Source organism: Solanum lycopersicum, chromosome 12, assembly GCF_036512215.1.
Source record: "Solanum lycopersicum chromosome 12, SLM_r2.1".
Lineage (NCBI taxonomy): Eukaryota > Viridiplantae > Streptophyta > Magnoliopsida > Solanales > Solanaceae > Solanum > Solanum lycopersicum.
In genome coordinates this window covers 5993285-6020043 of record NC_090811.1, presented here as the reverse complement: position 1 = coordinate 6020043, position 26759 = coordinate 5993285, and the positions used below count along the sequence as shown (strand labels likewise).

The following is a 26759-nucleotide window of genomic DNA, read 5'->3' as shown; positions in this document are numbered from 1 at the left end:
ATTGTGTTTAATGTTGTATTTGATGTCTCTCCCAAAAGAGGCTTACCATCATGCATTTAATTAAGAGTACATACACTATTTCTGAATGTAAAGTATGTTTAAGTTTATAATTCAAAGCATTACTGAATTATCATCAATACTTGTTTTTCACTAGCACTTTGCATCTAGTATGATTTTTAATAGATTCAACTTCTCATATTAATGTAAACAGACCTAAATCTTGACGTTGAAATATTTACTGAGAAACCAACTACTATTACTAAACTAGGTATGAGGTAAATTCCTATTAGAAGTACTGGAATCCGTCTAAAAGATGAAGTCTAATGTTTATGCGAATGAATACTCTTCTCAAAATTAAAACTTATAAAGAATTTTTAAAGCGTGTGAAAAAATGTTGAAGTATAAACCTACTTTTCAAATGAACCTGGATACACTTCTGCTTACACTTGTATAAAATATATTATGTACCTATTGTTTCAAAAAAAATAATCTAATTTCCTTATCTAAGTTGGATGGACCTAGATACACTTCTAATTTTGACAATGAATGTTTTAGTTTGTTTGTTCCAGTGGCAATAGCTAATCACATTTGCTACAAGTGGTGAAACAATGTCGATGCAGAACTCAGACAAATGCAAATGATTCAAAGGAATTTCTAATATTACCACTATATAACACAAACAGCTAATCGGTCTCTACGCTCAGAGAAATATTTATCTGCTACATGATCCGTGATACTAATCACAACAGAGGATACTGCACATATGTCCCTAATTCAGTAGTTACTATGGTGTGCTGGGAATATGTTCATCTTTTGAAATAGCTACATAGTTTACAGGAGCAACCGTTCTCGAGTGGTCTCTCCTCCCGTCTTTAGTTGTTGACGGCCTGGAACCATTTTGATGTGAGTTAAGAGACAGCCTTCTGTTACCTGACCCGTTTGCTCGTGGACCCACCACCTTCTTTGTACCGAGGGGTCGAGAAGGGATTGGTGTTGATCCAAATGGTGTTTCTTGTTCTTTGATCTGCTCATGGAACTTTTTCTGGTCCTGCACGACACCAATAGAATTCTCGTAATAACAAGCCCCTTATATAGTAAAAATTTGATCATACGCCTATAATATGATTTGCTTACCCTCAACCTTCGTTTCTCTTCTTCTCTATCGTGCCTGAGCATCATATATTCATCTAGCATGGAAAGAAGTGGAACACCATCATATGTGAATGTGGTGTCGCAATCTTGTTCCCATGCTCTTGTTTTGGTAGTCAAGGAATCCACAAGAGCTACGTAGTCAACATTGTCAATTAGTATTATAATCCCGGGGCTAAGGTTCATGTCACTAGGCAATTAACAGGGGCAATTAACAGGGAAATCTTCTGCCAGCAATGATCAACATTACAAATTAATGGGTAATATTTTCGGACTCAGCAATTTGTATGAATAATTATGTAAACTTAAATTGGTTTGGCTTTTCGGTATAGTCCAAATAATGCACACCACTACACAAGGATATGTATCACCATTTGGCATTACCTGGAATTTTGCCAACCAATATCCGAGCCTTTTCAGCCCTCTTCAAATTTAAGTGTGCACCTCTGCTTGCATTATACCGGTTCTGATCCTGTTTCACCATAAATGATGACTTGTTAATATCATAATATCGGGAGGGACACCTCTAACGTGTTTTGATGAACGGGGAGCATGCAAACCACATTTTAACAAAATTCCAAAATCATACCAGCCTGAATCAGATTATTATAGCAACTCGCATTATCACTTTTAAATTTTAAAGATTGTACAGATGAAGCCAGAAATAGACGCATCGATTTCAGGCGGATGATTGGTTATCTATATGAGTGCATAATAAGCCTATTTTCACTATTGCTCCCACAAGAACTAAATTTTCTATGAAACTTGCAATTACTATAATCAAGTTTAATTCATCTCATATTGCATAAACAGATGGCATGAACAAGACGAGATATATTTACCCTGTTGTAGTCTTCAAGCCAGCTCTCTTCTTCACAAGCTGCCATCCATTTCTCAACTTTATCCAATATTTCTTTCCTGCTTTCAGCCTCCTCTTTTGCTTTTACGATCTGGTTATCCATGTCCGCAAGTAACTCCGCAGGCTGAATATTCCCAGAATCAATAAGTGCCATAATTTTGTGTTGAGAAGCCTCAGAGTCAATCTCTATGTGGGAACAAACGAAAATCTCTTCAAGCACTGCCTGCTTTTTGAAAGCAATCTCCTTCATCCTGCTAGCTTTTAGCTGATCAAGTCTTTCAACTTCAACTTCAGCCTGAAAGAGAGCAAGCTAAGTCAATTGCCGACAAGCTACCATAAATGCTCAAAAATAAATTTCAAAACGCATATAATCTCCTAATACCTGTTCAATCAGATCAAGAGCAAGAGCTCCAGGAATGGACACTTCATCAACTGAAGCCGATTTATTGCAGGTGACATGGTCAAACAAGCTCTGTTCTTCTTCGGTTGTATCCATCAAATTCCATAAATCAATCAGTTGAGTTGCAAGTTCTTGGAGCTGCACCGGGGGGGGGGGGGGGGGGGGTTAAAGTTAGAGAGAGTGTTTCAAAGAAATGGAGGACTGGCCAAAACACTTATATCTAGACGCAAGAGAATACTAATTACACACAGCCGAAGGCCTTAGTTAAATTCCATCTTGATGTGATTTTCCAAATTATAGTGAAAACAATACAGAGAAGCAAATTAGCAATCGCAAGCAATTCCAATGTCAAAAGTTAACTGAACTATGAGAAGCTAATAATGATTAAACAATTCAGAGGAGAAAATTTCCTTTCATGTACAGAGGATGGACAAGAGATTCCATATACAGCAAGGTACTTAAGGATCCACCTACAGTCGAAAAAAAATTGACATGACTTGTAGGTATTTCAACATATCTCCATTATTGACTGTACATCCTCACTTGGTATGAAGTGTTGGGCTAAGTGAAAGGACCAACTTAAAACAACAAGGACTTTTACCTTCTGCAATCTTTGCTTCTTATCTTCCTCTAGTGCTAAGACAGTTCTAGCCAGACTTGATAGTGTGTCATTGCTTATACTTTTCGATTGTACACCAGTAGAATCGTTCAGGCTTGGGTGAACTTCAGTGGCAGTACTAAAGAAGTCAATGCCGAGAACAGCACATAGATCATGTATTGCGCTCACGAATTTAAGGACTTTGTGCAGTCTCTCACTCTGCGATGTTAAACAAGGATGTACGATGAGTAGCTCATTGGAGGCGAAACTAGTTTAACAGTTGTAAAGGAATAAATCGACTAAAAGATGGCTAAACCTTTTCTTTTTGAAGATCTTGAAGCTGTGCATGAAACTCATCCAGCTTTTTAAGAGACAAATCAGACTCATCTACTTTAGGAGTCTCTACTTGCTCACTACTCCCTGCAATCTCGCTGCTAATCTTCTTGATTTGTGATTGTACATCCAAGAACTTTATTACCCTTTCATCTTTCTGTTTCCACAGTTTTTCCAGTGCCGGTGCTATAGCTGCAAGTTGTTCCTTGATTGATCCTAATTTCTTCTCAGGCTGCAAACAACCCCCCCCAAAAAAATTCAAATATTAGAAAAGGTAACAGTCTAATGACTTTCAGCAAATAATGTTAAATAGTTCCGCCTATCCATAGCCAATCTGAAATTCCGTCACTCACAATTCCATCATATGTTTTCTGTCCAAGAGCTGATAGCAGCCTGGAGAATTCAACTTTGGCATCTGCTAAAGCCTGAAGAAGGTGATCCCGCGATTTCACTGCTTGGTCAACTTTTCTATTGTAAACATCCAAGCACTCCTGGTCTATCTGAAGAAGCATCTTATCTCGATCTTCATCAGTTTCACCAACCTCATCCCAAATTTGCTGCATTTTCAGAAAAAAAAATAAAACCTATTTAACCATCACTCATTATACTATTAACAACAATACTGCTCCAACTCTCCAAAAATGTCGCTGCACTACTTCCGGTCAACATTTTGAAATAATACGAGCAAAATAGATACCACTTCCGGTCAAAATTTTGGAATAATCCGAGCAAAATAGATAGTACTTCCGGTCAACATTTTGGAATAACCCGAGCAAACTAGATTAATAATACGGCATTGCTCTTACAACTAATACATGATTTTTTTTGTTAAACTATAAATTCAACATGAACAATAATAGAAATTGCCTGCAACTGCTGTAGTAGAAAACTACAACTTGTTTCTCCATTTTGATCAGCATCCACTGCTGCCATCTTCAGTTACTCCGATCAAACCTGAAACAGACATTAACTTATACATACAAAACCAAGCTAAATTTCAAAACACAAACCATATATCGTTTCAAATAAACAATGAAACTCGCACTACAACATAATAATAATAATAATCATTTTCCTGTGTGAATAATTGACGAAATTGAAAAGCAGAAAAAGTGCTACTACAATTGAATCTTCTCCTTATGCGCACAAACGAAGTGATTGAACATAACAATTCGTTAACCAGATTTGACATGTATTAAAAAATGCAGTGACGAAATTCCAACATGATCCGTTATATTATATACAGAAAAAATAAGAGCAAAATAGTACAAATGCCTCCATTACTAGTCGAAAAAAAAACAGAAATGCTTACAGAGAAAGTAGGGTTTAGCTGGGAGAATATGGCGGACAGATCTGCTTGACTATCACAACTGTTATCAGAATTTGTGTAAAATCATCGAGCAGAAACAAGTGTGAGTGAGTGACAGTGAAAAGGATATATTGGAAGACGGAAATGTAAATGACTCAGAGATAATCTTTTGCCACTTCTTATGGATTTATTTACCAACATGACACTGTCATTTTACTTTGTTTAAAATGGCCTAGTTCCGTCATTTTCCTCTTTAATTAATGTCGTTCACAACGTATCACATAACATTTTCATCTTTCTGATTTTTGACTTCGAACTCTCTTACATAAGACACTTCAATATCGTTTGATAACTCGTTAAAATCACTTTAAAGTATTAGTAATTTGAATATTAATTATACAAGTTTTAATTTTTTTTAATTATAATCAACTATCATATATGTATTAATTATAAGGTTTCTGAATTGCAAATCAAACATTCATCAATTTTATAAATGAATAACTTATTTTTTAACTAACTATTAAATATTGTATAACTTATACTACACCGATAAACTACCTCTTACTAGCTATCAAAGGACTCATATATACCGTCTCCAATATTATTTCATTAACGAAAAAATGAGATATTTAAAATTTAAATTATTCTTTTATATTTTAATTAAATAAAATATAATTTTAATCTCAATTTTGAATTCTAATATTTTATCTCACTCTCAGATAAAATAAATTGATATCAAAAAATAATTTTGAAATAATGCTATCCACAGATCAAGTGATTCTTAAAAATTTTAGTGTCCTTACTACTAAAAAATAAAACTAATGACACATTGGCTGCATGAGCTTATGATTGATTGAACAACTTAAGATACTAATTAGTTATGTTATATTATTATCCTATAATTAAAATTTATGGTCCTATAACCAGGCAAAATTAAGCCACTACTATATAATTGTATTATTCCATACGGCTATAGATTTTTATTAGGGAAAATAATTTTTTATTATAGTTGGGGTGGAGCTCTAGAAAGTGATGGTGTTAGCTTAATTAATAATAAAAATATTATTCTCTCCATTTTACTTTAAAAATTTATTTGATTGATCTTCATGGAATTTTAGATAGATAGAAATTATTTCAAATTTATCGTCTTAAATATGCAAATAATCTTTGTGTGCCTATAAAATATTTTAAATTAATATCTTATATATGTCGTAACAAGAAAATTAAATTAAATTAGTGTCAAATTAGAAAAGGCATTAAGTACTAAAAAGAAAAAAAAAAAAGGAAGAATAAGATTTATTTATCACTTACATAGTAAATACAAGAAAAATATCATTTCTTGTTTCTTATGTATTAAAAATAAATATGTTTTATAACTTTCTCCGTTCAATAATAGTTGTTCACTATATTATTTTAAATTTTTTAAAATATTAATTTATTTTGTGAAATTAAGAAATTATTTTATACTATATTTATAATTTACTTTATCATTAAGTATATTTATTTTCTTATTATATTTTGCAAGATATTATATTAGTTATAGTAAAATTACTTTTATTTATAATTCATAAAAGATAAAAATTGTAGAGTTACAATAAACTCCAAAATTGTTGAACATGTGAAATGATTACCAATCAAAAATTCAAATTTGTAACCAAGGTTTGTGATGTGAAAGGGGTGTGCAACTACGTAATTAATGTAGATAAAAAGGGTATATGAGTAAAAAAATGCATCATAAAATAATTGAAATCAGCTTGCGTTGATGACGGGCAAAAGTGATGGTGAACACTTCTAGGTGTCATCACGAATCAATGATCTTAATGACTTAATGCTAACTTTGGAGACCTAGTTGTGTAAATTCAGCATTATAGATTCAACATGCGGGTCCACGTGTCTCATTGAGGACGTACGTGTTTTTGTTAACTTAAAAAAATTATGTGTATATATATTTTCGTAAGTCATCGGTTGTTTCTTAAAGTTTTCTCTATAATTCACTTAGACATTTCAATTGATATTAGTACCAATTAAACACTTTTATTTATATAATAATCATTTTTATTAGATATTTTTTAATAATCAACAAAAAAATATGAAAAGTGTGTAATATACTTGCGGTGACGTGGCAACATACTAATTAAAAAAATAACATTTGGCATTGGATCCAAAAATTATAAAAAAAAAAACACACACATTTAATATTTAAATTTTTTAAAAAGAAAAAGAATAATAAAAATGTCAACCTATTCTACCCCACCTTACCCCACCCTACCCCAACCCCCTTTTATCTTCATCTTCTTCCCTAAAACACATTCTTTTTCAAATTACAAAACCTTATTCTTTTCAAATAATTTCAAGATTAATTTTTACTAAGAGTGAAGAAGAAAGAAAATTTTGTTGGCGGTTATTCAATTCTACATCGATGACAAAATGAAATTGATAACCCCAAAATTATTTCTTTCAATTTTTTTATATCATTTTTGATAAATTTAATGACCATATATGAATTTAAGTAAAAATCTTTGTTCGAAAATTGTGATAAATAAATATTGGCTAACTATTTTTAACGTAAAAGTCATTTATCTTTTTTCATCTTCTTCATACTTGTTCCTTGTTTTTATGAGATTTGAAATAAATCATACAGAGACTTTCTTTCAAATCTGAATCTTTTATAGTTGATTTTCATTTATCTTCATATTTGGAAGATATAAATTTTTTGTATATAAAAAAAAGAAAAAAATTATGTTGGAGCTAAAATGAAGAAAGTTTTGTAAACTAAATTATGAAGAAGATGGTAGATAGAGAGTGGGTGTTTTCTTTTTTGAAAAAAAATGTAAATAAAGAAGAAAATATTTTAAGTTAATTATAATACCAAGTGTCAATAAAAGAAGAAAACATGTAAAAAGAATAAATAAAAAAGACACTATTTTAAGTGTTTTCATGCGCTTCAGGGAAATGCAACACACATTTTTGTCATATCAGCATTTTGTGTCTAATATGTACATGTTTTGAATAATTTAGATGTTCAATAGGTACAAGTCTCATTTGAGGTTTCTAAGTGAATTATGCGAACAACTTTGAGGGGCGGTATATGACTTAAGCCTATATCTTTCTTAGTAAAAATAGATAATTTTTAATATTTATCTTTTCACAAAATTAATATATAAATGATATATTTTTTCTATTCAATTCTTGAGAGTTATTAGTCTTGAAAATGTAAATTTAATCAATATAGAAAAACTAAAATATTAATTAATATTTGTTGGTCAATTTAATAAATCAAGATTTATTAACTTATGTTCTGGACACTTGACTTTAAAAAAAACAATAAATAAGGATACACCTGAAATTAAAAATGTTGACATATAAATATGAACTAATGAAGTATTTTACTAGGCAAGACATTAAAATTATTTGGGTGCACTGATTTAAATGTTGCACACCTTTGAGGTGTAAGGGGACTGGACCCGAATCCTATTTACCATATTATTTTCTTGTAGGTAATGTTTTATTTTGATACTTTCATATAATTTACTTGATTGAAATGATTCTTATTATATAATAAAGATGGTTATTTTGATTATTTTAGTCATTTTATACTAAATTTAAACAGATTTATTAAAAAATTCTTGGTAGGGATCCCCCCTCCCCTCAACAACCAAAAAACAAAATAGAGTGGCGAATTGAACACATCCAATCACCTATTACTGCATGTTTAAGGTAAGGATATAAGATTGCAAGGTGTTTTTGGTATAAAAAGTGGAGGAAAGTAATCAAAGATAGTGAAAAATAAGAAAGAAATATCCAAACATACAACTTATTTTATGATATTCTCTAAAATTCTCTATCATTCGAAAAAGTTAAAAAAATACTATTTTTTTATTCTCGAGTACATTACTTTACATAGTGTATTAGTCAAATATATTCATTTAGGCAATGTATCGAGACATATGAGATGTACCAGGACATTGCTTGATGTATCCAAAAGAGACAAATTTATTCACAACGTTGAAGAATATATCTGAAATCGAGACGTGATGTATCAGCACATCTTTTGAAATATATTCGAATTCCACCAAATTTAAAAAACTTTTGTAATTTAGAAAAGGGTAACAACGACGTCGTAGAAGTGGAAGTCTTTTTAACACTACAAAATTTGTGTACACTACCAAATAAATAATGTGGGACCGCCAATAAACTTGTTCAAAACGACGTCGTGAAAGCTTGTTGCAGGCTTTTTGTAATCGCGCCACACAGCAGTGAAGCAGACTGGAAGCTTTTTCCCAGTCTCTGCTTATACTCATCACCTTCTACTTTTTTTCGCACACAAAATTTCTCTGTCTGCGGCTCAGAAGAATATGGAAGGAGTAAGTTCTAGAATCGGTCGGGCCTCGTCGAGGTATGGCGGCACAGCTCCAATTTTTAGTGGTCCAGTTAGAAAATGGAAGAAGCAGTGGGTTACTACTCAGCCCAACAACAATCTTCGTGGCACCGGCAACACTAACAACGTTACCGGACCTAAACTCATGCTTTGCCGTTGGACGCCTCTTGCTTCCGTTCATTCTGGAGATTCTACTATGCCGGAAAAAACTCCTAAACGGAAGTTCCGATATGCACCTGTAAGTTAACTTTTTCGTACTATTAGGGTTTAGCTACCATTTTACTTTCATTTTTCTATTCGAAATTTTGGATTTCCATCTTTCCTGGATTTTTTTTTTCATTTGTTGTTTGGATGTTTGAGATGCTCTATCTATTGGTGTTGTTAGTAAGCACACATTGACAATCGGTGTTGCTCGTATGTAAAGCTCCCCCACCTTCAATAAGGTAGCAAAAAGGGCGGGAGCTCTTAACGAGGGGTTAAAAGAAAAAGTAAGCACACATTAACTTTTTTTCGTGAAGGATGTTTCTCTTTGCTGTTTAGGATTTAGCTTCAAAGTTTTGGATTTCCACCTCTCCTGGAAAATAATTTTGTTGTTTGGGATGTTTGAGATGCTCTATGTATTATGTATGGGAGTTGTTAGTACGGCCCTGTTCTCCACAAAGTCGTAAAATCATGTATGGGGGCTGAAGCCTGTCCAGTGCCGGAAGGTCAAGGAAGTTGGTGACCTGATGATAGGGGAGACCAAAGACCCGGTGAACGGCAGACGTAACTTTAACGGTTCTAAGGTGGTGAAAATCCTTAGCGGGGTTGCTCATATGGGAGACCAAAGCCCCAGTAAACGACAGACGTAACTTTAACGGTTCTAAGGTGGCGAAATTCCTTAAGCGGGGTTGCTTGCAGGGGCGGCAGTGGCTCATTGGCAGAAAATTATATGAACAAAGAAATTGAAAGAAAATTATGATATCGTGAAATATCAATTGCTTAGTGTCATCTCTTCAGCAGAGGCTCACATTGATAAGTATGTCTTAGAACCTTGATGACGATACTGAAGCGCACATAAAACGAGACAAAGTGCTCAATGGTTTTTGAGCCTTGCTTTAGGGCTTAAGTACACATTTTTCACGGTGCTTGAACAGTTCAAGTGTTTGGAGTTGAGTGAAGATAGGTTGTGGTGACTGAAAAATGCTAAAGGGATCTACATAGCCAAAGATTCTTATGTGTTGCTGATAAGAGCTCCCAATACGATAGAGGTATGTCATCCCAGCATCTCTTCATCACATGTTCGATTGGTGGTTAAAGAAAAAGTTTTCGCCGTATGTGCGTTTTCCATAGTATTTTATTGTTAAGCATAGTCATGATTTTTTCAATCTACTCGTCTATTCAACAAATTAATTACAGTTCCTCACTTCTCGAGAATTTATACATCCCTTATCCGTGTATGGATAGCTATCTCTCGAGCACTGGTTTAGGTTCGGCCTCAATGGGAAAATAAAATGGAGCACCTAACAACACATCTTTACAGACCAAGAACTACGAGATCACCACTTTCATTCTGGGGTGATGGAGGGATTGTACCATTCGAGCTCTTTTTTTCTTGACTCAAAATCGAAATGGGAGCAGGTTTGAAAAAGAATCTTAAGTGTCTAGAGTTTGACCAGGAGGGTCTCTTAACACCTTCTTTTTTATTCGCATCGGAGTTATTTGACAAAGACTTGCCAGGGTAAGGAAGAAGGGGGCTTGTTTAAAAGAAGAAAATCTGATGAAGAGAGGTATTCAGTTGTGTTCCAAATGCCATCTTTGTGGCAGGAACCTTAGACTGATTCTCATATATTCCTACACTGGAACGTGACTGCACAATTTGAGGTATCGGTCTATGTATGAGAGGATTTCATGGGTAATGCCAAATCACTCACTGGATAAGGCCATCTCGATCATAAGGCCACTAAAGCAATCGCTTGTCCCTATTTTTTCTCAATGATGTCTCTCTCTCTCTCTCTATATATATATATACACACACACACACACACACATATATATAGTTAAAAGAAAATTCATGTACTGATAACTTTGAAACTAATTTTTTTTATAAAAAATAGAAATGAGAAATTGAATATTGTTTAATTGTAGTGTCTTTTCTAGATTTTCATGTGGCTAGTTAATTGTAGTATCATGTGGCCATCTATTTTCTTCTCTAGCTCATTTGTATTTTGACAATTATCATGAACCAACAATATTGTGTTCTTATACTTTTCATTGTTGAATTTTAAGTTGGTCAAACGTTCAAACATTCTACATTATGTGATATCTATTCTATTATTGCATGTTTATAAAAAGACTAAATTTGTTTTGGTGTCTTGTTCGAATTTCAAGCACTAAAACTAATCAACACTATTTTAATGGAGTATTATTTGTCAACTTATCAAATTCATCGCTACACTATTTTAATATCATTATATTTTTAAAATTTTGAGTCATGTTTTATTATGACAACTTTATATTAATATAATTTTCATTGAAAATTTACATTATTTGCTTTCTTACTCCATAATGTCTACATATATCCGCCTCTCCAGGCCTCATTTGCAGAATTACACTAGTGTGTTATAATTATTCAATTTGTATTTATCTACTTAAAAAAATAGGGACAGCCCTGTCACTGGATCTACTAAAATGTTGAAGTAGGGAGAAGGTTTGCCTAGGTAGAAAAGCATATGGATGTAATGTTTGGAGAAAGAAATCTGAGATGCTATGAACATACCGGTAGCTCAATCGAGAAGATTAAGGTGAAATCACTTCTGTATTTCAATTTTTTGGTGTATAGAAGAATACTCATCAGACACTCTATCTATGTTGGAATCTTTGTAAGTAGAGTTTTAGCCTGTTCTGTCAGTTTTTTTAATCTCTTGTACGCATGATTACTGCATATTTTTGCGCAATATATAAAATCTGTTACCATTTCAAAAAATGATCTCTTTTCTCTTATGACCTCTTGAAAATGCGATAGGATTAGAGACAAGGATATCTGAGACAAGGTTGGAGTGGCTTCAGTGGAAGGCAAGAGGCGGGAAGCGAGGTTGAGATGGTTCGATAGTGTGATGAGAAGATGCTCGGATGCTCCCAGTGCGGAGGTGTGAGAAGTTGACTGTGGATGGTTTCAGGAGATAGAGGTAGGCTGAAGAAGTATTGCGGAGAGGTAATTAGGTATGACATGACCCAATTTTAGCTTTACCGAGGACAATGACCTTAGGTAGGAGGTTGTGAAGGACACTTATTAGGGTAGAAGGTTAGTAGAAAGGAGCGGATTGTTCGTCCATACTAGTAGCCATAGTATCTTATGCAGTTTCTTGTTCTTCTGTCTCTATTACTATCTATTGTTTCTTGTACTTCAATTGTCATATTATTTTATTGTGGTATTGTTCCTTGACGATCATGGTAGTTTTGTTACTATCTGATGGTTCTTGTACTTTCACTACTATTTATTGTTTTTCATTGAGCTGATGGTTTATCAAAAACAACCTCTCTATAGGGGTATGGTTTTGTACACTCTGCCTCCCCAATGCCATTTTCTGTGTTGTTGACCTCTTGAATATGCAGATTGTTGACTTGGAAGAAAAGAAAAATGAAGTTCCTGACAACAAAGCTAAGTTGAGGAAGCTGAATCAAGCTATCACATGTGCAACACCAAACGATAATATCTTGACGAAACAAAGCATGAATGATATCTTTGATGACGATTTTGAGGTAATATTTTGATCTTTGTTCCCTTTTTGGAAAAACAGTTGCATTTCTGTTGTCTATGTTGTTTTATATTTTCTTTTCTACAAGTTTATGTCTGCTCTCCTCTGCTCAATCTTCTACTTACCGTTCATCAAAACTTAAATAAGTTTTGATTCTTGAACGATAAGAAATATCCTACTCGATATGTGGTGAAATTCCAATAAACTCTTCCAACTCATGGTTTGTCCTTTTTAATACGCCAGCTCGTTATTATGTGTAAAAACTAGGACTCTATAAGTCCTCAATAATCAAATTAATTGATATCTAAATCCTAAATCAACTAGGGTTGATTGATTAGATGAATTCTCCATATTGACTTCGCGCTAGTCAGGTTCATTTCATTCCGGTAGTAAATAATTTACCTCGAGACAAATTAGGAGTTATCAAAATCTCACACTTATTTGTCCAATATATGATTTATTTGTTGACATTGTTAACTGTTCTAGCTAATTATTCCTATTGATCGCAAGTTCCTATTTTGAGTGTGGGAAAAAGTTCTGATCTTCTGGTTAGACTCTCCGAGGGATTTTAAGTTTGCTGGAATAACTCCTTACATTTTGTTTTAGCATGATCATCGTACAATCACATGGACGGACTAAGGATCTCTGTAAGTTCTGATCTCCCGTTGACTCTTCGAGGCATTTTATGTCTTAGGTGCACCTTAAGCTGAATTGTGGTCATTTCTAATCTTGTTGACCCACATCCATGTGATTTCACTTTTTGTGCCTACTTTTGAAATATTATTATTTTTTGGTTTCCTATTCCTACATGGGAGCACCAACTAAATTCGAATCGTGCTTTGCAGGTGTTGCTCCACTATTAACCTAAGTTAATGAAAGTTTTTTCGTGTACTACAGGAACTGAGGACAGATCAGACTGAAAGTGAGGTGGATTATGACTTGTACTTGGAAGGCTGTGATTGAGGCCCGGAGGAATGGAAAAGATGGGTTGTTTATATATTAACATAGATGGTAGTTGTATTTAGGTCTGAATAGTTGTAAATAAAGCTCTAGATTGTGTGCCAACTTGGATTCAAATGTATAAATGATTGTAAATATAATTCCCCTCTAGTTTCTGTGCCAACTTACACTCTAATGTATAAATGATTGTAAATGTAATCCCTCTCGTCTCTTTTGAAGACTTGCTATGATAATTCCCTCCCCTATTTTGATTCAGGCATCCGTCATTTATTAACAGTCATTGTTTAACACTGTAAAAACAAAAAAGTATATAAAAAATTGTAAACTATAACGACCCCGTGAGCTGACAGCTCCATTGGAGGCTCTGGAACTGAATTCCTTTTCGAACATGAGCCGGTTCCACCTAGTTGGAGATTTTCGAGCTCCAAAATCTTGGGTTCTAACCCACCTGTTTAACCATGGCTACTGTTACACCAACTTCAGCTGGCCGAATGATTCGGTCATGCAAGGTGTACCCCGACTGCAACAAGAAGGGAAGTCATATCTGTCAAGTCATTCGACTTCAATGAAAAGGGATGTCTAAAAGTACATTCTAGATTTGCATTGATCAATAAGGATAAGTGCATGAATATTGAAATACCAAATAAAATAAAATTCCTAACAGATACCTTGAGGCACACAGCGACCATGCCAGGATTCCTTTTAGGATCTGGTACTTGAAACACTGCATTATGCTTATTTGGATCAAATTCTTCATTTGTAGGATCATATTTTCCCACTCCAAATTTTTTAAAAACCTGAAAAGTAATGACATGTAAGCGAAGGTCTTTCAAGACATTTAAGCCGAAGAAGCAAGAATAAATAACATAGACCAGAATGAAATAGGAAGGATTACAAATTCAACCCCTTATAGTTATTGAACCTTACATTTCAATTGGAGCAACAATAAGCCTTCTACTGGGATTTTTCCAATATCAAAGAAAAATGTTTGGCTCTCCTCTTCCAGCTGCATGTATATATATATATATATAGCAAACTGCAAACCTTCTTTGCTTCTTTTTCATTTCAGAAGCTGGTTGTGGCATTTAGCAGAAGTGAATGAGCAGCAATGGGTTCTATGGCCAAAATTGGTAGGATTTTAAGGGGTAGTTTTTGGAACTATCATGTTGAAATTTATAATTATAATGTCATCCAGAACTTGCCCTTAAAAGACCTAAAGTTGTTTATACTGTAGATTATGTTTGTACAAAAAAAGGTTCAAGTGTTACTTCCATAGATGAATTCAGTCTACCAAAGCAGTAAAAGAGGAACATAAGCCATGGACTATATTTAGGAGAAAAAGTGTACCTCGGCAAGCTGTTTATCAGTCATTTCAACACCTTCAAGAAGTGTATTCAGAAGTGGCACAGCACCAACAGTATCCTTAGATTCATCAATTTTGGAGAAGCTCTCTTTTACAACAGAAGAAGCCCGTCCCATATTATCAGCAACATCTAGAAGTGCTTTCACAAAATTCTGTAACAACATTTACGCAAAAGATAAGAAACAATCACAAGCACAACGCAATATACTAACAAGTAAATGCAGGACTATCTGGCAAAGCATGTGTCGAGAAAAACTAACTTGAATGGCAAACTTCTTGGAATTTTCTGCTTCTCGTTTGGTTCTGTTCATGAGATTCTCCATCTCCGCATAAGATCTAAGAGCTTTTTCCTTCATTTTCTGAAACTCATCATCTTTTATCTTTAGGAGTTCTTCCTTCTCAGCCACTAGTTTCACCAAGTCATCCCTAGAAAGATCCTCCGTATCTAAATCAGAATCAGAATCAGAAGATACAACTTGTTTAGTACGTCTTCTTCTTCGTTTGACATTTTCATTTGTGTTATCATTGGATGCCAAATCAGGACCTGATTCATCATTTTCATCTTGACCCTGAGAATCAGCAGAAACTGAAGCTTCGCATTTTTCACTCACTTCTCCATTTTCTTTTGTGCTTCCCGGTTTGCTTTGGGACTGAGATGCTTCTTTTTCATTATGCTGAGGGGATGCAGAGGATGAAATTCTAAACTGTTGCAATAGAGATTCACGGAATAGAGTAACCTGATTCACCATTAGCAGAACCAACAATATTTAGGTGCATATGGAAAATGAACATTTCTTCTTTTGACAAGTACAGAGTAACTCATACATAAAATCTCAAGGCATCAAACTTAGTGGAACGTTGATTTTACAGTTCGAGCAACTTAAAAGATCTATAAGTTATCTGGCACTATACAGTATTTTGATTACAGCAAAATTAACAAGTTAGCCAGGTAACTGTTTTCAAATTATGTAGGTCTAGATGTCCCTTTGAAACCTGACAGAGCCAATCCAACTGATAAACATCTTACAACTCCATAACCAACTACATACCAATCATCCAGGAACAAGCTCAAAATATTGCAAATTATCTCAAAATAGTTGTTTCTAAAACTAAGTAAGCTAGCAGCAGTCAATTAAGGTACTCCAACATCTGGCACCATTAGAAGCTCAAAGTTTCAAAAAAGGTTTCAAATGATTGTTTTGAACAGTCTGATATTTTACAATATTCTGTTGATACACCAATATCAACGATTCAAATAGATGCCTATGAATATGATACAGGTAAGTTACGAGTATTGCTTAAACCCTAGCAAAACCCTACACATAAAAAATCGATGAAAAATGAACGACTTCATAAGTATTAAGGCATAACATCAAACCTTCTCTTTGAATTCACGAAAGGAGTGGAACTCAGATGCAAAAATGGGAACGTATTGTTGCTGTTGCTGTTCTCGGGAATAGAGGAGCAACGAGCTCCGGCACTGAGCTACGATGGATTTTGGGAAACGAGATGAAATTCTACCAACCAACATTTCCAAATTCACAGTTTGAGCTCAGATTTGGAGAAACGGAGAAGTGAGAGATATGGAGAAAGAGGTGAATAGTAGTGTTCAGTTCATCGCTTGTGAGAAAGAAAATTGCGAATTGTCGAGAAAACCCCTGTATATTTTCGTTTTTAATTCGTCTAAAAAGAATGACTTCTCTTCTATTTTTTAAAATATTTTAATTTTTTACTTAGCGTGTTTAAGATTATAAATTAAATTAAATTTTTGTATATTTGCAAAATTTTAATCAGAATCACAAGATTCAAATATGTTCTTTATTTTTTAAAATTTTGTGTTAAGTCAAACTAAAACACTTTTTTAAACGAAAAGAGTATTGTGATTAATTGTGAAAGTAATAAGAGGATGCCAGGGTTATATTTGTCATTTTTAGAATATACTTCAGTTAATCATGGAACCATCTAGAAAGTAATGGAAAATAGAGCAACGGCCCTCGGAAACCCCAAAAAGCCGCTCACTTTTTGTTTACTTGACCAATATTTTTTTCCCATCTATTTTTTTATTATAGATATAAATCTTAGTTTTTGATATTCTTTTTTCTACTATATTAATAGCAAAAAGATCAAGAATCCCACATAATTAATAAACTTGTGCACTAATTTTGGATGTTTGACTTGTTAACTTGAAACAACACACTTAAACATCAAGCCTAATCCGTTAATGGAAGACATAAAATGTTCATAAGGATATTGTGTTGTGTTCAACTCAAAATACAATCATGAAATTAAAGATATCAAAAACTCATTAGAGACATCATAAAAACTTCGTGGTTCACTTAGTGTAGTCTCTGAAGAAGGTAAGGTGTATGCAAAACTTACCACTGCCTCGTGAATAAAAATATAAAAACAGCACAAAAGTAAAAGATCTTCCCGGATGTATAATTCATAATATGCATATTTACATGCAGTCTTATTTACCATATGATAATATTACTTCAGTACTCACTATTAAGCCCAAGTCTCAATGTGGGTGTAAGAATAAGAATACAAGATCCATAAAATACTAAACATCACGTCCGGTGCCAGCAATTACTCTATGCTATATCAGCTCTGTACCTCGTTAATCGTAAGGATTTCTGAAATTCTTGAGAAGTTCAGGGATGTCATAACCCAGCATGTCATCGACGGATTGTATCAACTTGGGCTTCAACTTCTCAAACTTATCAATGTTATAACCACTCAGAACTTCCCTGAAGTGTTCGATGTTAGGAAAATCCCCAGCTGGTAGATGGTGTTCCTTTTGAACCTGTTTTGATAAGTCGGAAAATAAGACACAATACACTAAAGCTCCATACAAGAATCATGTCACAAGTCCATGAAATTGCTCTTTGGTGCTAAACATGCATGCACGTTGACCGCATATCATATGTATGTAGATTTGAGACAGAAAATAGAGAGGGGGGGAGGGAGGGACCTTCATAAATTGATCTTCCAAGTTATCGATAAGTTTTTGCTGGGTCTTGGCTTTGCCTATCATCGCAGGCATCTCCTTTTTCAGGTGACTGATAATGTAAGAATGTATCTTGGCAGCTCTAGCACGTTTTACGAATTCATTTATCTGCACAACATATAGAATGTTTAACATCCCCATTTCAAGAAAATTAGATGCATAGTATATGAGCAATAGTAAAATGTGATGCCATAGTGAAGATTATGAACTTACACGACGATCACAAGCCTTCTTTGGTATGTTTTTCAAGTCTGTAAGGAGATCATCTTGTTCCTTCTCAAAAAGTTCTTTTCCAATTGGCCCTATAGCAGCATCATTTATTGGTTTGTCATTAAATGATCTGTGAAAGAGAAAACACCACATTATTGCGGAACTCCAAAAAGTGATGAAGTTATTTAATATTTTGATATCTAGAAGAATACAATTCAAAAGGACTCAACATTATGCTCTATACACACAAATAGGAAATGAAAATAAACGTATCTGCTTCTAGAGAATGCATATTATACCTACACTCAAGCATGAGAGGAAACAGTGTATGGTGGGCCAGTATCTCAAACATGAGGTAGGTTTTTGGACAGAGTAACCCCCACCACCACCACCACCTACCAGGAGCCAATCGCAACCAGTGGCTCTTTTCCACTTCGCTCCCTAGTGACTCGAAACCCAACCTAATGATTGGAGGCGGAGTGTTCTTACCACTAGGCTATCCCTCCTGACCCTCCATTATTGTAACCATGTCTCAAAAAAATCAAGGTCTAACTCCCGAATCAGATGTCAAGTCTCATAAGGTGCAATCAAGATCTCATTCCACCGGCTATAGTCTTAACATAATTGCAGGCTTGATACATCTTGAAGACATCCAGAAAATCATAGATATTTGAATTCCCAAAATAATACTCTTACTTTGTTGGGCAGAATACCTGAACTACTTGTAAGAATATAGAGATCATACCCTATGTAGAAAAATAGATATTTGAAATCCCAAAATAATACTCTTACTTTGTTGGGCAGAATACCTGAACTACTTGTAAGAATATAGAGATCATACCCTATGTAGACACGTGCAACTTCAGGGGTATTTAGAACCTTCCCTAGAGACCACATCAATGCTCCATAAACCCTCATAAGCTGCAGTTGACACCAACAATAAAACCAAATGGTAGTCCAGAAATAGGAGGAAAACCTTAATAGACCCAAAAAAAAAAAGTTGAGCCTACTTGTTGGGTATCAACTTGGTCAGCCTTGTTCAAAACCACCCGTATCTTATCATCATGGCCTCGAAGAGACGCAATCACACGTTTGAATTCATCACTTATATCAAGTTTGTGAGGATCAAACAAAAGAAGAATGAGATCACACTTGGAAGCAAACCAAGACGTCACTCCCGTAAAATCATAGCTCCTTTGTGTTCGTTGTTTTTCTCCCGATAGAACTCCAGGAGTATCAACAAATGTGATGTGCTCCAACAGCTAACATGTGAGAGGGAAAAGATGGGAAAAGGTATTCAGAGTCTGGTGAGTTCATGAGAAAGTTCTGATCATTTAATGTACAAGTACAATCGAGTAGCATAACTCACAGGATGTGGCATTTGAGAACACTCAAACTTTGATAAAAATGCAGATCCAAAAGTTGTCAAACCGCTAAATGGCATATTTGCTTGAACTGCAATTGTGTTCCCTGGAATACTCCTTTCGTCAGGTCCATTCTGTATAATGACAGTAAAAAAGAACACCAGTCAAACAAAAAAATTAGCATAACAATCACTGTTGAGAAAACTATTACCAAACATGCATTGCATAGGTATAGCCTTCTCCTTTCTAACTAAAAGTCTGGTTTAACTAGCAAAACTGTTGCAGAGTATTCACCATGAACTCTTTGATGTGATATATTTAGAACTGTGTTAGAACAAAAGGGAGAATATATAAATCCACAAAAAGATGGTACAATGAAATTAAAATCCATCTTTGTCAATGTAGTGCACACTATTTTGACAAAACTTCAAATGGAATGAAAGACATTCAACTCGAGGTGAAAACAAGAATAACTTCTCTTTTGTTCAGCAACATAATCCAAAAAAGGACAGAAAGCAAGTGACCACAATGGTTAAAAGAAATAAAGATAAGCAAAGTACCATGACAACCACAAATCTGTCTGTTGTAGGCTCTGGTCCAATGTGAGCACCTATAGACAAATAAGGAGCACGAGTGTCAACAGGAAGCTATGATCAACCAAGAGACATGGACAACAAAAAAAGAGTGTTAGATGACCTGGATAACTGGTTCCAAGTAAATGCTTAATAAATGTAGTTTTTCCTGTTGAGTATTGACCCAAAAGCATTACCATTGGTTTGGCATCAAAATCACTATTTGTCTACCAACACAGAGCATATGAAGAAAGCAGTCAGTGGCTTCTGTATTACTTTTCCATGGATTAGTACAAAACAAACTATAGTTAAATGGAAAAGTATAAGCAAAAGTTTCCTCTCCTATATCTTAAAAATAAGCACAAATAAACTGCCTACCAGTAATGGAGAGACGAAATCATTAAAGTGATATGTTGCTTCCAGTGGCTTTAGTTTCTGGAGGTACAACTTCTTCAGTCCATCAACTATCGATGTGACGGAGCTTAAAGAGACCTGAGGGTAGATTAACCGAACCAAGCCTCATTTTAAGAGCAAAATAAAAAATTTAGCATTTAACATGCTATGCAATGCTATAGGATGTATAGGGAGAATTAAGGGAGAGTACATTTCAATGCAACAATTTCAACAAAAAGGCTTATAACATAAAATTAAACAACATTCTCGTTGATAGATAAGGACAAAAGACGCTTATTTACAAATTGACTTCACAGGAAAAACATCTGATTTGATTTCAATTTGAGATAACTAAATGAATTTATGTTTGTAACTTGTGAAATATACAATTTTTAACAGAAGTGTGTCAATATTTTAAGGAATCGAAATAAGGACATCTATCATATAACTAGGGAGGGTGAAAGTGGGTGGACCGGTGGAAGATATTCCATTTAGGAGAAAGGATATCAGCTTAACATGACAAAAATTGGAAAACATGCCATTCAAAAATAAATAAATTATACAACTGACTAGTAAAAAATGCCATCAACTAGGTGAACAAAAGTCCAGTGGTCTGTGAGCTTACAAATTAAGAACAAGACTGACCACACTAACCTTCTTAACAGATGCAGATGATGAAAACCAATTAGCTGTAGCAGAAGATTGCATTGTAGAACTGCCTGCTTCCGGATCCAATTAGTTAGACATAGATGATCCATCTAACTCCCTTCTCAAATCCCCAAGAATCACTAAGAAAGAAGATATAAGAAAGATGTTGCATGTGTTGAGGTAAAATTACCATTCTGCTCAGGTTCACTTTTAGGCATACGCTTTTTCTTCTGTATTATAGAACATACAAGTCAGTTGCACCACAATAAATGAAAACTAATGCAGAAAGTACAGCAGGCATACTTACAGTTTGAAGTAAATCCAGACCTTCCAAGCTAGGGGGTTGCAAATTTTCAAAGTCAACTGCCATAATTATAATTGTTTTAATTGTAAGAACACTAACACTATATGACAACAATCCTACAGCTAAAATAGAAAACAGCGCGCTGTAATGAACCAACTAGTTTGCCAGCGATCACATTTTAGAGACTACTCTCGTTGCTAAATTAAAGTCTAAAATTTTAAAAATTTAAAGCTTGCTAGTTACCTTCGGCATTTAAGAGATCACTGCTTACTGGGTGGCCAGCTTGTGCCAGAGAGACTAACTAAATGTTTGGAAAAAAGAAAGGATCAGAGTCTTATCTGGATCAATATTAAATACCAGGTTGAAATGCAAGTCTGCAATGAACTAGTACCTGCATTGCAGCAATAAACTCTCTAAAACCGAGAAAGCCTTGCCGTTTGGAATCTGCAATTGCCCACACCTGGGGACAGAAGAAAAGAAAAACAATTCATTGAAATAAAATTAGTGAGTTAAGAAGAAGAGAACTGGCAGAAAAGAAGGGATCAATCTGATTCAGTAGAACTAGGCGGAAACTGACTCATAATAAAGCATACGAGCATAGGGTGGAGAAGTGACAATAATAGAAGACAGTATGAAAGTCAAAAATACAATATTATTGCAGATAGTCAGTTGATCCTGGGCATGACCTATGTAGCACTACCAAAAGTAATGTATAAGCATCTGTTCAATTTCGGGTGTAAGAGAAGGGAAGAGGATAAACTTTGCCATCCAATTCTTTAGCGTTTCGTCACCATCAAAACTTAGTTCTAACACTGAGCTTGTCAAAATACACCCACTTTATCCAGTGATTTAGTTCTGTTCACTAATCGCTGAAAAACGTTAAAATGAAATGTAAATGGCTAGAAATGGTCCAACATACATGATTTCAAAATATTTTCTCCAAGAAAATGACTTCCTTAATCAAAGTACAGAATACAAGTTACATAAGTGTCATTGCAAGTTCATCATCTCTTTCCAACCCACCCAACACCCCCTTCCACACCCTTTCCTTGACCATCCCAACCCTTCCCACCCTCGAACCACCACTCCCCACCCCACTCCAACCGCATAGTATTTTGCTAGATTACGTATAAATACTCCTGAGATAAATTATTATTTTTGCTTACTCACCAAACACTAGAAAATAAGCCAGAAACCCACTTATTTTCTAACAAACATTTTCTAGGAAAATATTTTTCCTTTCATACCAAACACTTAATCTTACAACAACTGAAAAATACAACTTTTGAAGTGACTACAACCAATAAACCATACTCGGTAGCAAAAACTATCACTCTAAGCCGTTCTCCTACACAGAGGAAATAAAAAAAACCTGCTTGAGGTCCTGCCGAGGCAAATTGGACATGGCAAAGAACTTGATAGCATCACCGCCGGTGAGACGCCCATCTCCATCTGATAAAAAAAATACCCAAATTCATTTTTCAGCATAAATTTGTGAAATCAAAATGGAGCATACAAACATACAAGCTTACACACGAAGAGAATAGTAAATGAGTATACCTGAGTCGGCTAAACTAAACCATTGTTGATAGATTTTTTCATGATCTTTAGAGCACCGATTAATCGGAGATGTATCAAACTCCATTGTTCTATTGCCTTTTTCACCTATTTGAGTGCCTTGCTTTTAGGGGAACGATATTTATGTTTCCATTTTCCTTCACTGTTTGTAAACAATTTTATATTTAACAAATTATGTACTTCCAAGTTTCTAAATTTATTTACTTATATTTTACTCCCGCCTTTTTAAAAAATTGATCTAGTTTAATTTGAAACTAATTTTAATAAAAGAAAGAGATTTTTAAATTTTGTGATTTTAAATTAAAGTTATGTCAAATATATCAAAATATTTTTTAACTTTTTGACTTGAAACATGTCACGTGAAAAGTTAAAGTTAACGTGTTGTCAAAAAAAAAGAGATCATTCTTTTTTAAAAATACTTAAAAAGAAATAAATTCATTCTTCTTGAAATAGAGGGAATATATTATTAGTTTATATATATCATACTAATATTAAAGTGGTTATTTTGAAACTATAATAATAAATGTGTTGTTTGAAGAATTTTTTAGAATCCTACTAGTAAGAATGATTTAGTGTTATGCATCATACCTAATAATATCATATTGAATATTGAATTATATATATTTATTTTTGTTATTAACGAACTCTTGTTTTATGGTTAATCAAGTTGACTCTTCCTACAGAATTAAGGTGTATAAATCACATTTTCCCCTCGTTAATCATGTATTTGTTAAGTTTCCCTAATAATTAATTAATTAAAAAGAATGGTGAAAATAAGTTGTTTCCAAACGGTAAAACTTAATCCCTTCTTCTCTTTTTTTTTCTATGCAAATTAATATGATATTAAATAATCTAATACAGAAATTATAATAGCTCAGTTGATTGTCAAATAATGTAGATGTTAATATCTTTGCAGAACAACATTTACATTTGTATAAATATTGATACTAGCATTAGCAACATAAATTGTGATTGGTCAGTTACGTACATTAGCAAAAAAGGTTAGTGATTTTGTTGACTATTTGCAAAAATATAGTTGTTTGGATACTACTTTTACCACGCATATGCAAAGTTAACGTTGAGGAACGTAGCAAAAGTGAACTAATTATATCAAGTAAATCAAATGGTGGTCACAACTATGAGTTGTGGTGTGCTCGTGACAGTGTTTCATTGTTAATAAAAAAATTTGAATTTAAATTTTAGGTATGGAGAAAAACCTATTAAAAGCACCACCCCGAATGAATTCAGATTTAGACAGAGCTTCAATGTAGTCTTCGAACATAGTGAAAAAAATCAAATGGTGGGCATGTATTTGTGTGAGCTAATAGATGAAAGCAGTGTTTTAAAAAAACGTTTTTGGGGCGAGTCTCAGGGTAGGGCATATTAAAAACGCTACCGAACTTAAATGAAAGACATAGATCTATAAGATATAAGTCCTAAAATTTGAGGCTTAAGCCCAAAGCATAAAAACGTAAGTTCTGTGCGTAAAAACATACGTCAAAGCGCTTTTAATTTATTTTTAAATTTTTATTTTGCTTTAAATCATATTTTCACAATTAGTGTAATGATAATATTTCTCAAATAATAGTTATAATATTTTTTTCTTCATTATTGATTATTAATACTTATCTCAAATAAAAATTAAATCATTAAAAGGTTTACTTTTACTTATTTTATAAATAATGAAACTATAAAATTGAATATAAATGAGACTACGTTTGTAGATCCATGGCACTTATGCCACATGTCTCGGGGCTTACGCCTCGCTCTATACGGTATAAAACGCCCCGCTCACGCCCCACCTTTTTAAAACATTGGACGAAAGTATCAAGTTGGCATGATGAATAGTAAATGGCCTAATATTTGGCACCATGTTTGGGTAGAGCTAAAAAGGTGTTGGTTAATAAGCTAACTTTTTATTGTTTAGAGCGTGGATGTTGACAATATAAGAATTTTTATAATTTTTCGTAACATATTATAGAACATATATAAATTATTGCACGTTACATAATAGCACAATAGCTTATCTGATTTCCCCTTAGGTTTGAGGTTAGTTACAAAATCTCAATTAAGTGAAGTTTTCTTTTTAAATTAATGGAACCCAACTGAAGTTATGCTCATAATGTTCTAATAGATTAATTTTATATTTTGGTAGGCCAAAAATTAGATAAATATAATTGAAAAAACTGTTCAAAATATTTTTAATAATCATGTTATACTAAAATTTAAACTTTTCAGCGCGCAAGGCGCTAGCAAATATTATCAATAGCTGACCTTTATGGGAGTTAAAACAAAGATAAGAGAAGCCAAATATTTTCCAAAGTGATTACTCTCTTAAATATTTAAATTATTTTTAAGGAGAAAGGCAAATATGTTAGCGAACTTTCAGAAATGGCTTATTTATGTAATTCGCTAAAAGTTTAGCTCTTTTATGTCATTACCGTTCAAGAAAAGACTCATTCATGTCATTATTTTTAACAGTGGCTTTGCAAAACCATTTTTGACACGTGATCAATTATAATTCGTCCACGTCATTAATTTTTTAAATTAAAAAAATCATAATTCTGAACTTGAATTAAATTTTTTTAATTTAAAAAATTGATTACGTGGCCGAATTATAATTGGCCACGTGTCAAAAATGGTTTTGCAAAATCATTGTTAAAAAATAATGGCATAAACGAGTCTTCTCTTGAACGGTAATGGCATAAATGAGTCAAACTTTTAATTGATGGCACAAATAAGCATTTTCTGAAAATTTAATGGCATATTTGAGCTTTTCCCCCTTTTTAATAAAAATTCTAAAATAAAAGTCATGTATTTTATAATTTTCAATTTTGTTACTTTTGTTTATTAAAAAGAGAAATCATGAATTGAAAAAGAAATTTACCTTGCACCTTAGCAATGAATTTTCTTAGGTTTTAATTGCTTAAAGCTAAACCCTCTTTGTGTGAAAAATTAAAAGAAAAATATGATCACGATTATATTATACCGTTTTCAATAATGAACTAATCTCTTCTTATAATATGGTTCTGAATTGTTAAGTCACTCACCACCATGATAAAAATATATGGGACTGTTATTTATAGTTTTGATGATTTGACAAACTTAGGGACCTTGTAAAGGTACCAGGTTTCTTACTTGAGTGTTGAAGATGAAACAAACCCAGGGACCTTGTAGAGGTACCAGACTCTCATGGTGACGAGCCTGTTGACTGCCAGCTGGAGACAGTACAGAAAGTAGGTGCACACTTCCCGATGGCGTCAGAAAGTGAGACTTCTCCAACCAATGACAAAGAGTTTAGGGAAAGTGACTTGTCCATATAAAAGACACTTTCCTAAACATCTTTGGTAGTTTTTGCAACTTGATAAGAAACTTTTCAAGAACTCTTGCAAAGGCTACTACCAAGCAAAGGCAGAATTATTCCAAGAACAACAGAAATCTCTGGAGCTTTTAGTGTAGTTGTTTAGGAATATATTCTCTTGTTCTTATATTGTAAACTATTCCTGAAACTATAAAGGAATCAGTGGGTAGTGTTAAAAGTCTAGGTTGTCCAAGTGAGATAGCTTAGTGGGTAGATTGTTTTCTACTTAGGCT

General features: G+C 33.8%; 4 protein-coding genes across 5 annotated transcripts; 1 reads left to right on the top strand and 3 right to left on the bottom strand.

Moving 5' to 3' along the window:
* Positions 1-638: 638 nt before the first annotated feature.
* LOC101263791 (65-kDa microtubule-associated protein 1-like) lies at positions 639-4805 on the bottom strand. The gene is made up of 10 exons (XM_004251857.5): positions 4652-4805; positions 4207-4293; positions 3693-3896; positions 3323-3571; positions 3010-3225; positions 2391-2546; positions 1992-2303; positions 1534-1621; positions 1135-1283; positions 639-1048 (listed from the first exon to the last, which is right to left on the bottom strand). The coding sequence occupies exons 2-10, from the start codon at positions 4270-4272 to the stop codon at positions 785-787; spliced, it is 1704 nt and encodes a 567-aa protein (XP_004251905.1). The 5' UTR covers positions 4273-4293; positions 4652-4805; the 3' UTR covers positions 639-784.
* A 4010-nt stretch (positions 4806-8815) lies between these two features.
* Positions 8816-13978, top strand: LOC101246405 (uncharacterized). 2 transcript variants are annotated; one of them, XM_004251885.5, is made up of 3 exons: positions 8816-9264; positions 12621-12767; positions 13661-13978. In XM_004251885.5, the coding sequence occupies exons 1-3, from the start codon at positions 9004-9006 to the stop codon at positions 13724-13726; spliced, it is 474 nt and encodes a 157-aa protein (XP_004251933.1). In that variant the 5' UTR covers positions 8816-9003; the 3' UTR covers positions 13727-13978. The 2 variants fall into 2 exon arrangements, with proteins under 2 accessions (XP_004251933.1, XP_019067169.1); XM_019211624.3 differs by lacking the exon at positions 13661-13978 and adding an exon at positions 13370-13520 and having other exon boundaries at positions 8822-9264.
* LOC101266394 (grpE protein homolog 2, mitochondrial) lies at positions 13818-16788 on the bottom strand. Its single transcript, XM_004251865.5, has 5 exons — positions 16465-16788; positions 15347-15823; positions 15071-15238; positions 14392-14520; positions 13818-14243 (listed from the first exon to the last, which is right to left on the bottom strand). The coding sequence occupies exons 1-5, from the start codon at positions 16615-16617 to the stop codon at positions 14163-14165; spliced, it is 1008 nt and encodes a 335-aa protein (XP_004251913.1). The 5' UTR covers positions 16618-16788; the 3' UTR covers positions 13818-14162.
* A 712-nt stretch (positions 16789-17500) lies between these two features.
* On the bottom strand, positions 17501-23338 carry LOC101262894 (EH domain-containing protein 1-like). Its single transcript, XM_010315626.4, has 16 exons — positions 23148-23338; positions 22960-23039; positions 21979-22047; positions 21831-21888; positions 21591-21646; positions 21474-21513; positions 21290-21354; positions 20621-20734; positions 20367-20469; positions 20231-20280; positions 19676-19804; positions 19317-19568; positions 19148-19227; positions 18310-18436; positions 18061-18204; positions 17501-17892 (listed from the first exon to the last, which is right to left on the bottom strand). Exons 1-16 carry the CDS (start codon positions 23230-23232, stop codon positions 17707-17709), a joined length of 1638 nt encoding a protein of 545 aa, XP_010313928.1. The 5' UTR covers positions 23233-23338; the 3' UTR covers positions 17501-17706.
* Between the last annotated feature and the right edge of the window lie 3421 nt (positions 23339-26759).

Coding starts and splice junctions, on each gene's coding strand:
- LOC101262894 (XM_010315626.4), bottom strand. CDS start 23,232: ATGGAGTTTGATACATCTCCGATTAATCGGTGCTCTAAAGATCATGAA. Junction 21,889..21,978: donor AGTTTATTGCTGCAATGCAG/GTACTAGTTCAT, acceptor CCAAACATTTAG/TTAGTCTCTCTGGCACAAGC. Junction 20,735..21,289: donor CATCTGCATCTGTTAAGAAG/GTTAGTGTGGTC, acceptor ATCTACCCTCAG/GTCTCTTTAAGCTCCGTCAC.
- LOC101263791 (XM_004251857.5), bottom strand. CDS start 4,272: ATGGCAGCAGTGGATGCTGATCAAAATGGAGAAACAAGTTGTAGTTTT. Junction 2,304..2,390: donor CTCTTGATCTGATTGAACAG/GTATTAGGAGAT, acceptor GCTCTCTTTCAG/GCTGAAGTTGAAGTTGAAAG. Junction 1,049..1,134: donor AAGAGAAACGAAGGTTGAGG/GTAAGCAAATCA, acceptor GGTGTCGTGCAG/GACCAGAAAAAGTTCCATGA.
- LOC101246405 (XM_004251885.5), top strand. CDS start 9,004: ATGGAAGGAGTAAGTTCTAGAATCGGTCGGGCCTCGTCGAGGTATGGC. Junction 9,265..12,620: donor GGAAGTTCCGATATGCACCT/GTAAGTTAACTT, acceptor TTGAATATGCAG/ATTGTTGACTTGGAAGAAAA. Junction 12,768..13,660: donor TCTTTGATGACGATTTTGAG/GTAATATTTTGA, acceptor CGTGTACTACAG/GAACTGAGGACAGATCAGAC.
- LOC101266394 (XM_004251865.5), bottom strand. CDS start 16,617: ATGTTGGTTGGTAGAATTTCATCTCGTTTCCCAAAATCCATCGTAGCT. Junction 15,824..16,464: donor TTCGTGAATTCAAAGAGAAG/GTTTGATGTTAT, acceptor ATGGTGAATCAG/GTTACTCTATTCCGTGAATC. Junction 14,244..14,391: donor TGGTCGCTGTGTGCCTCAAG/GTATCTGTTAGG, acceptor TTCTTGTTGCAG/TCGGGGTACACCTTGCATGA.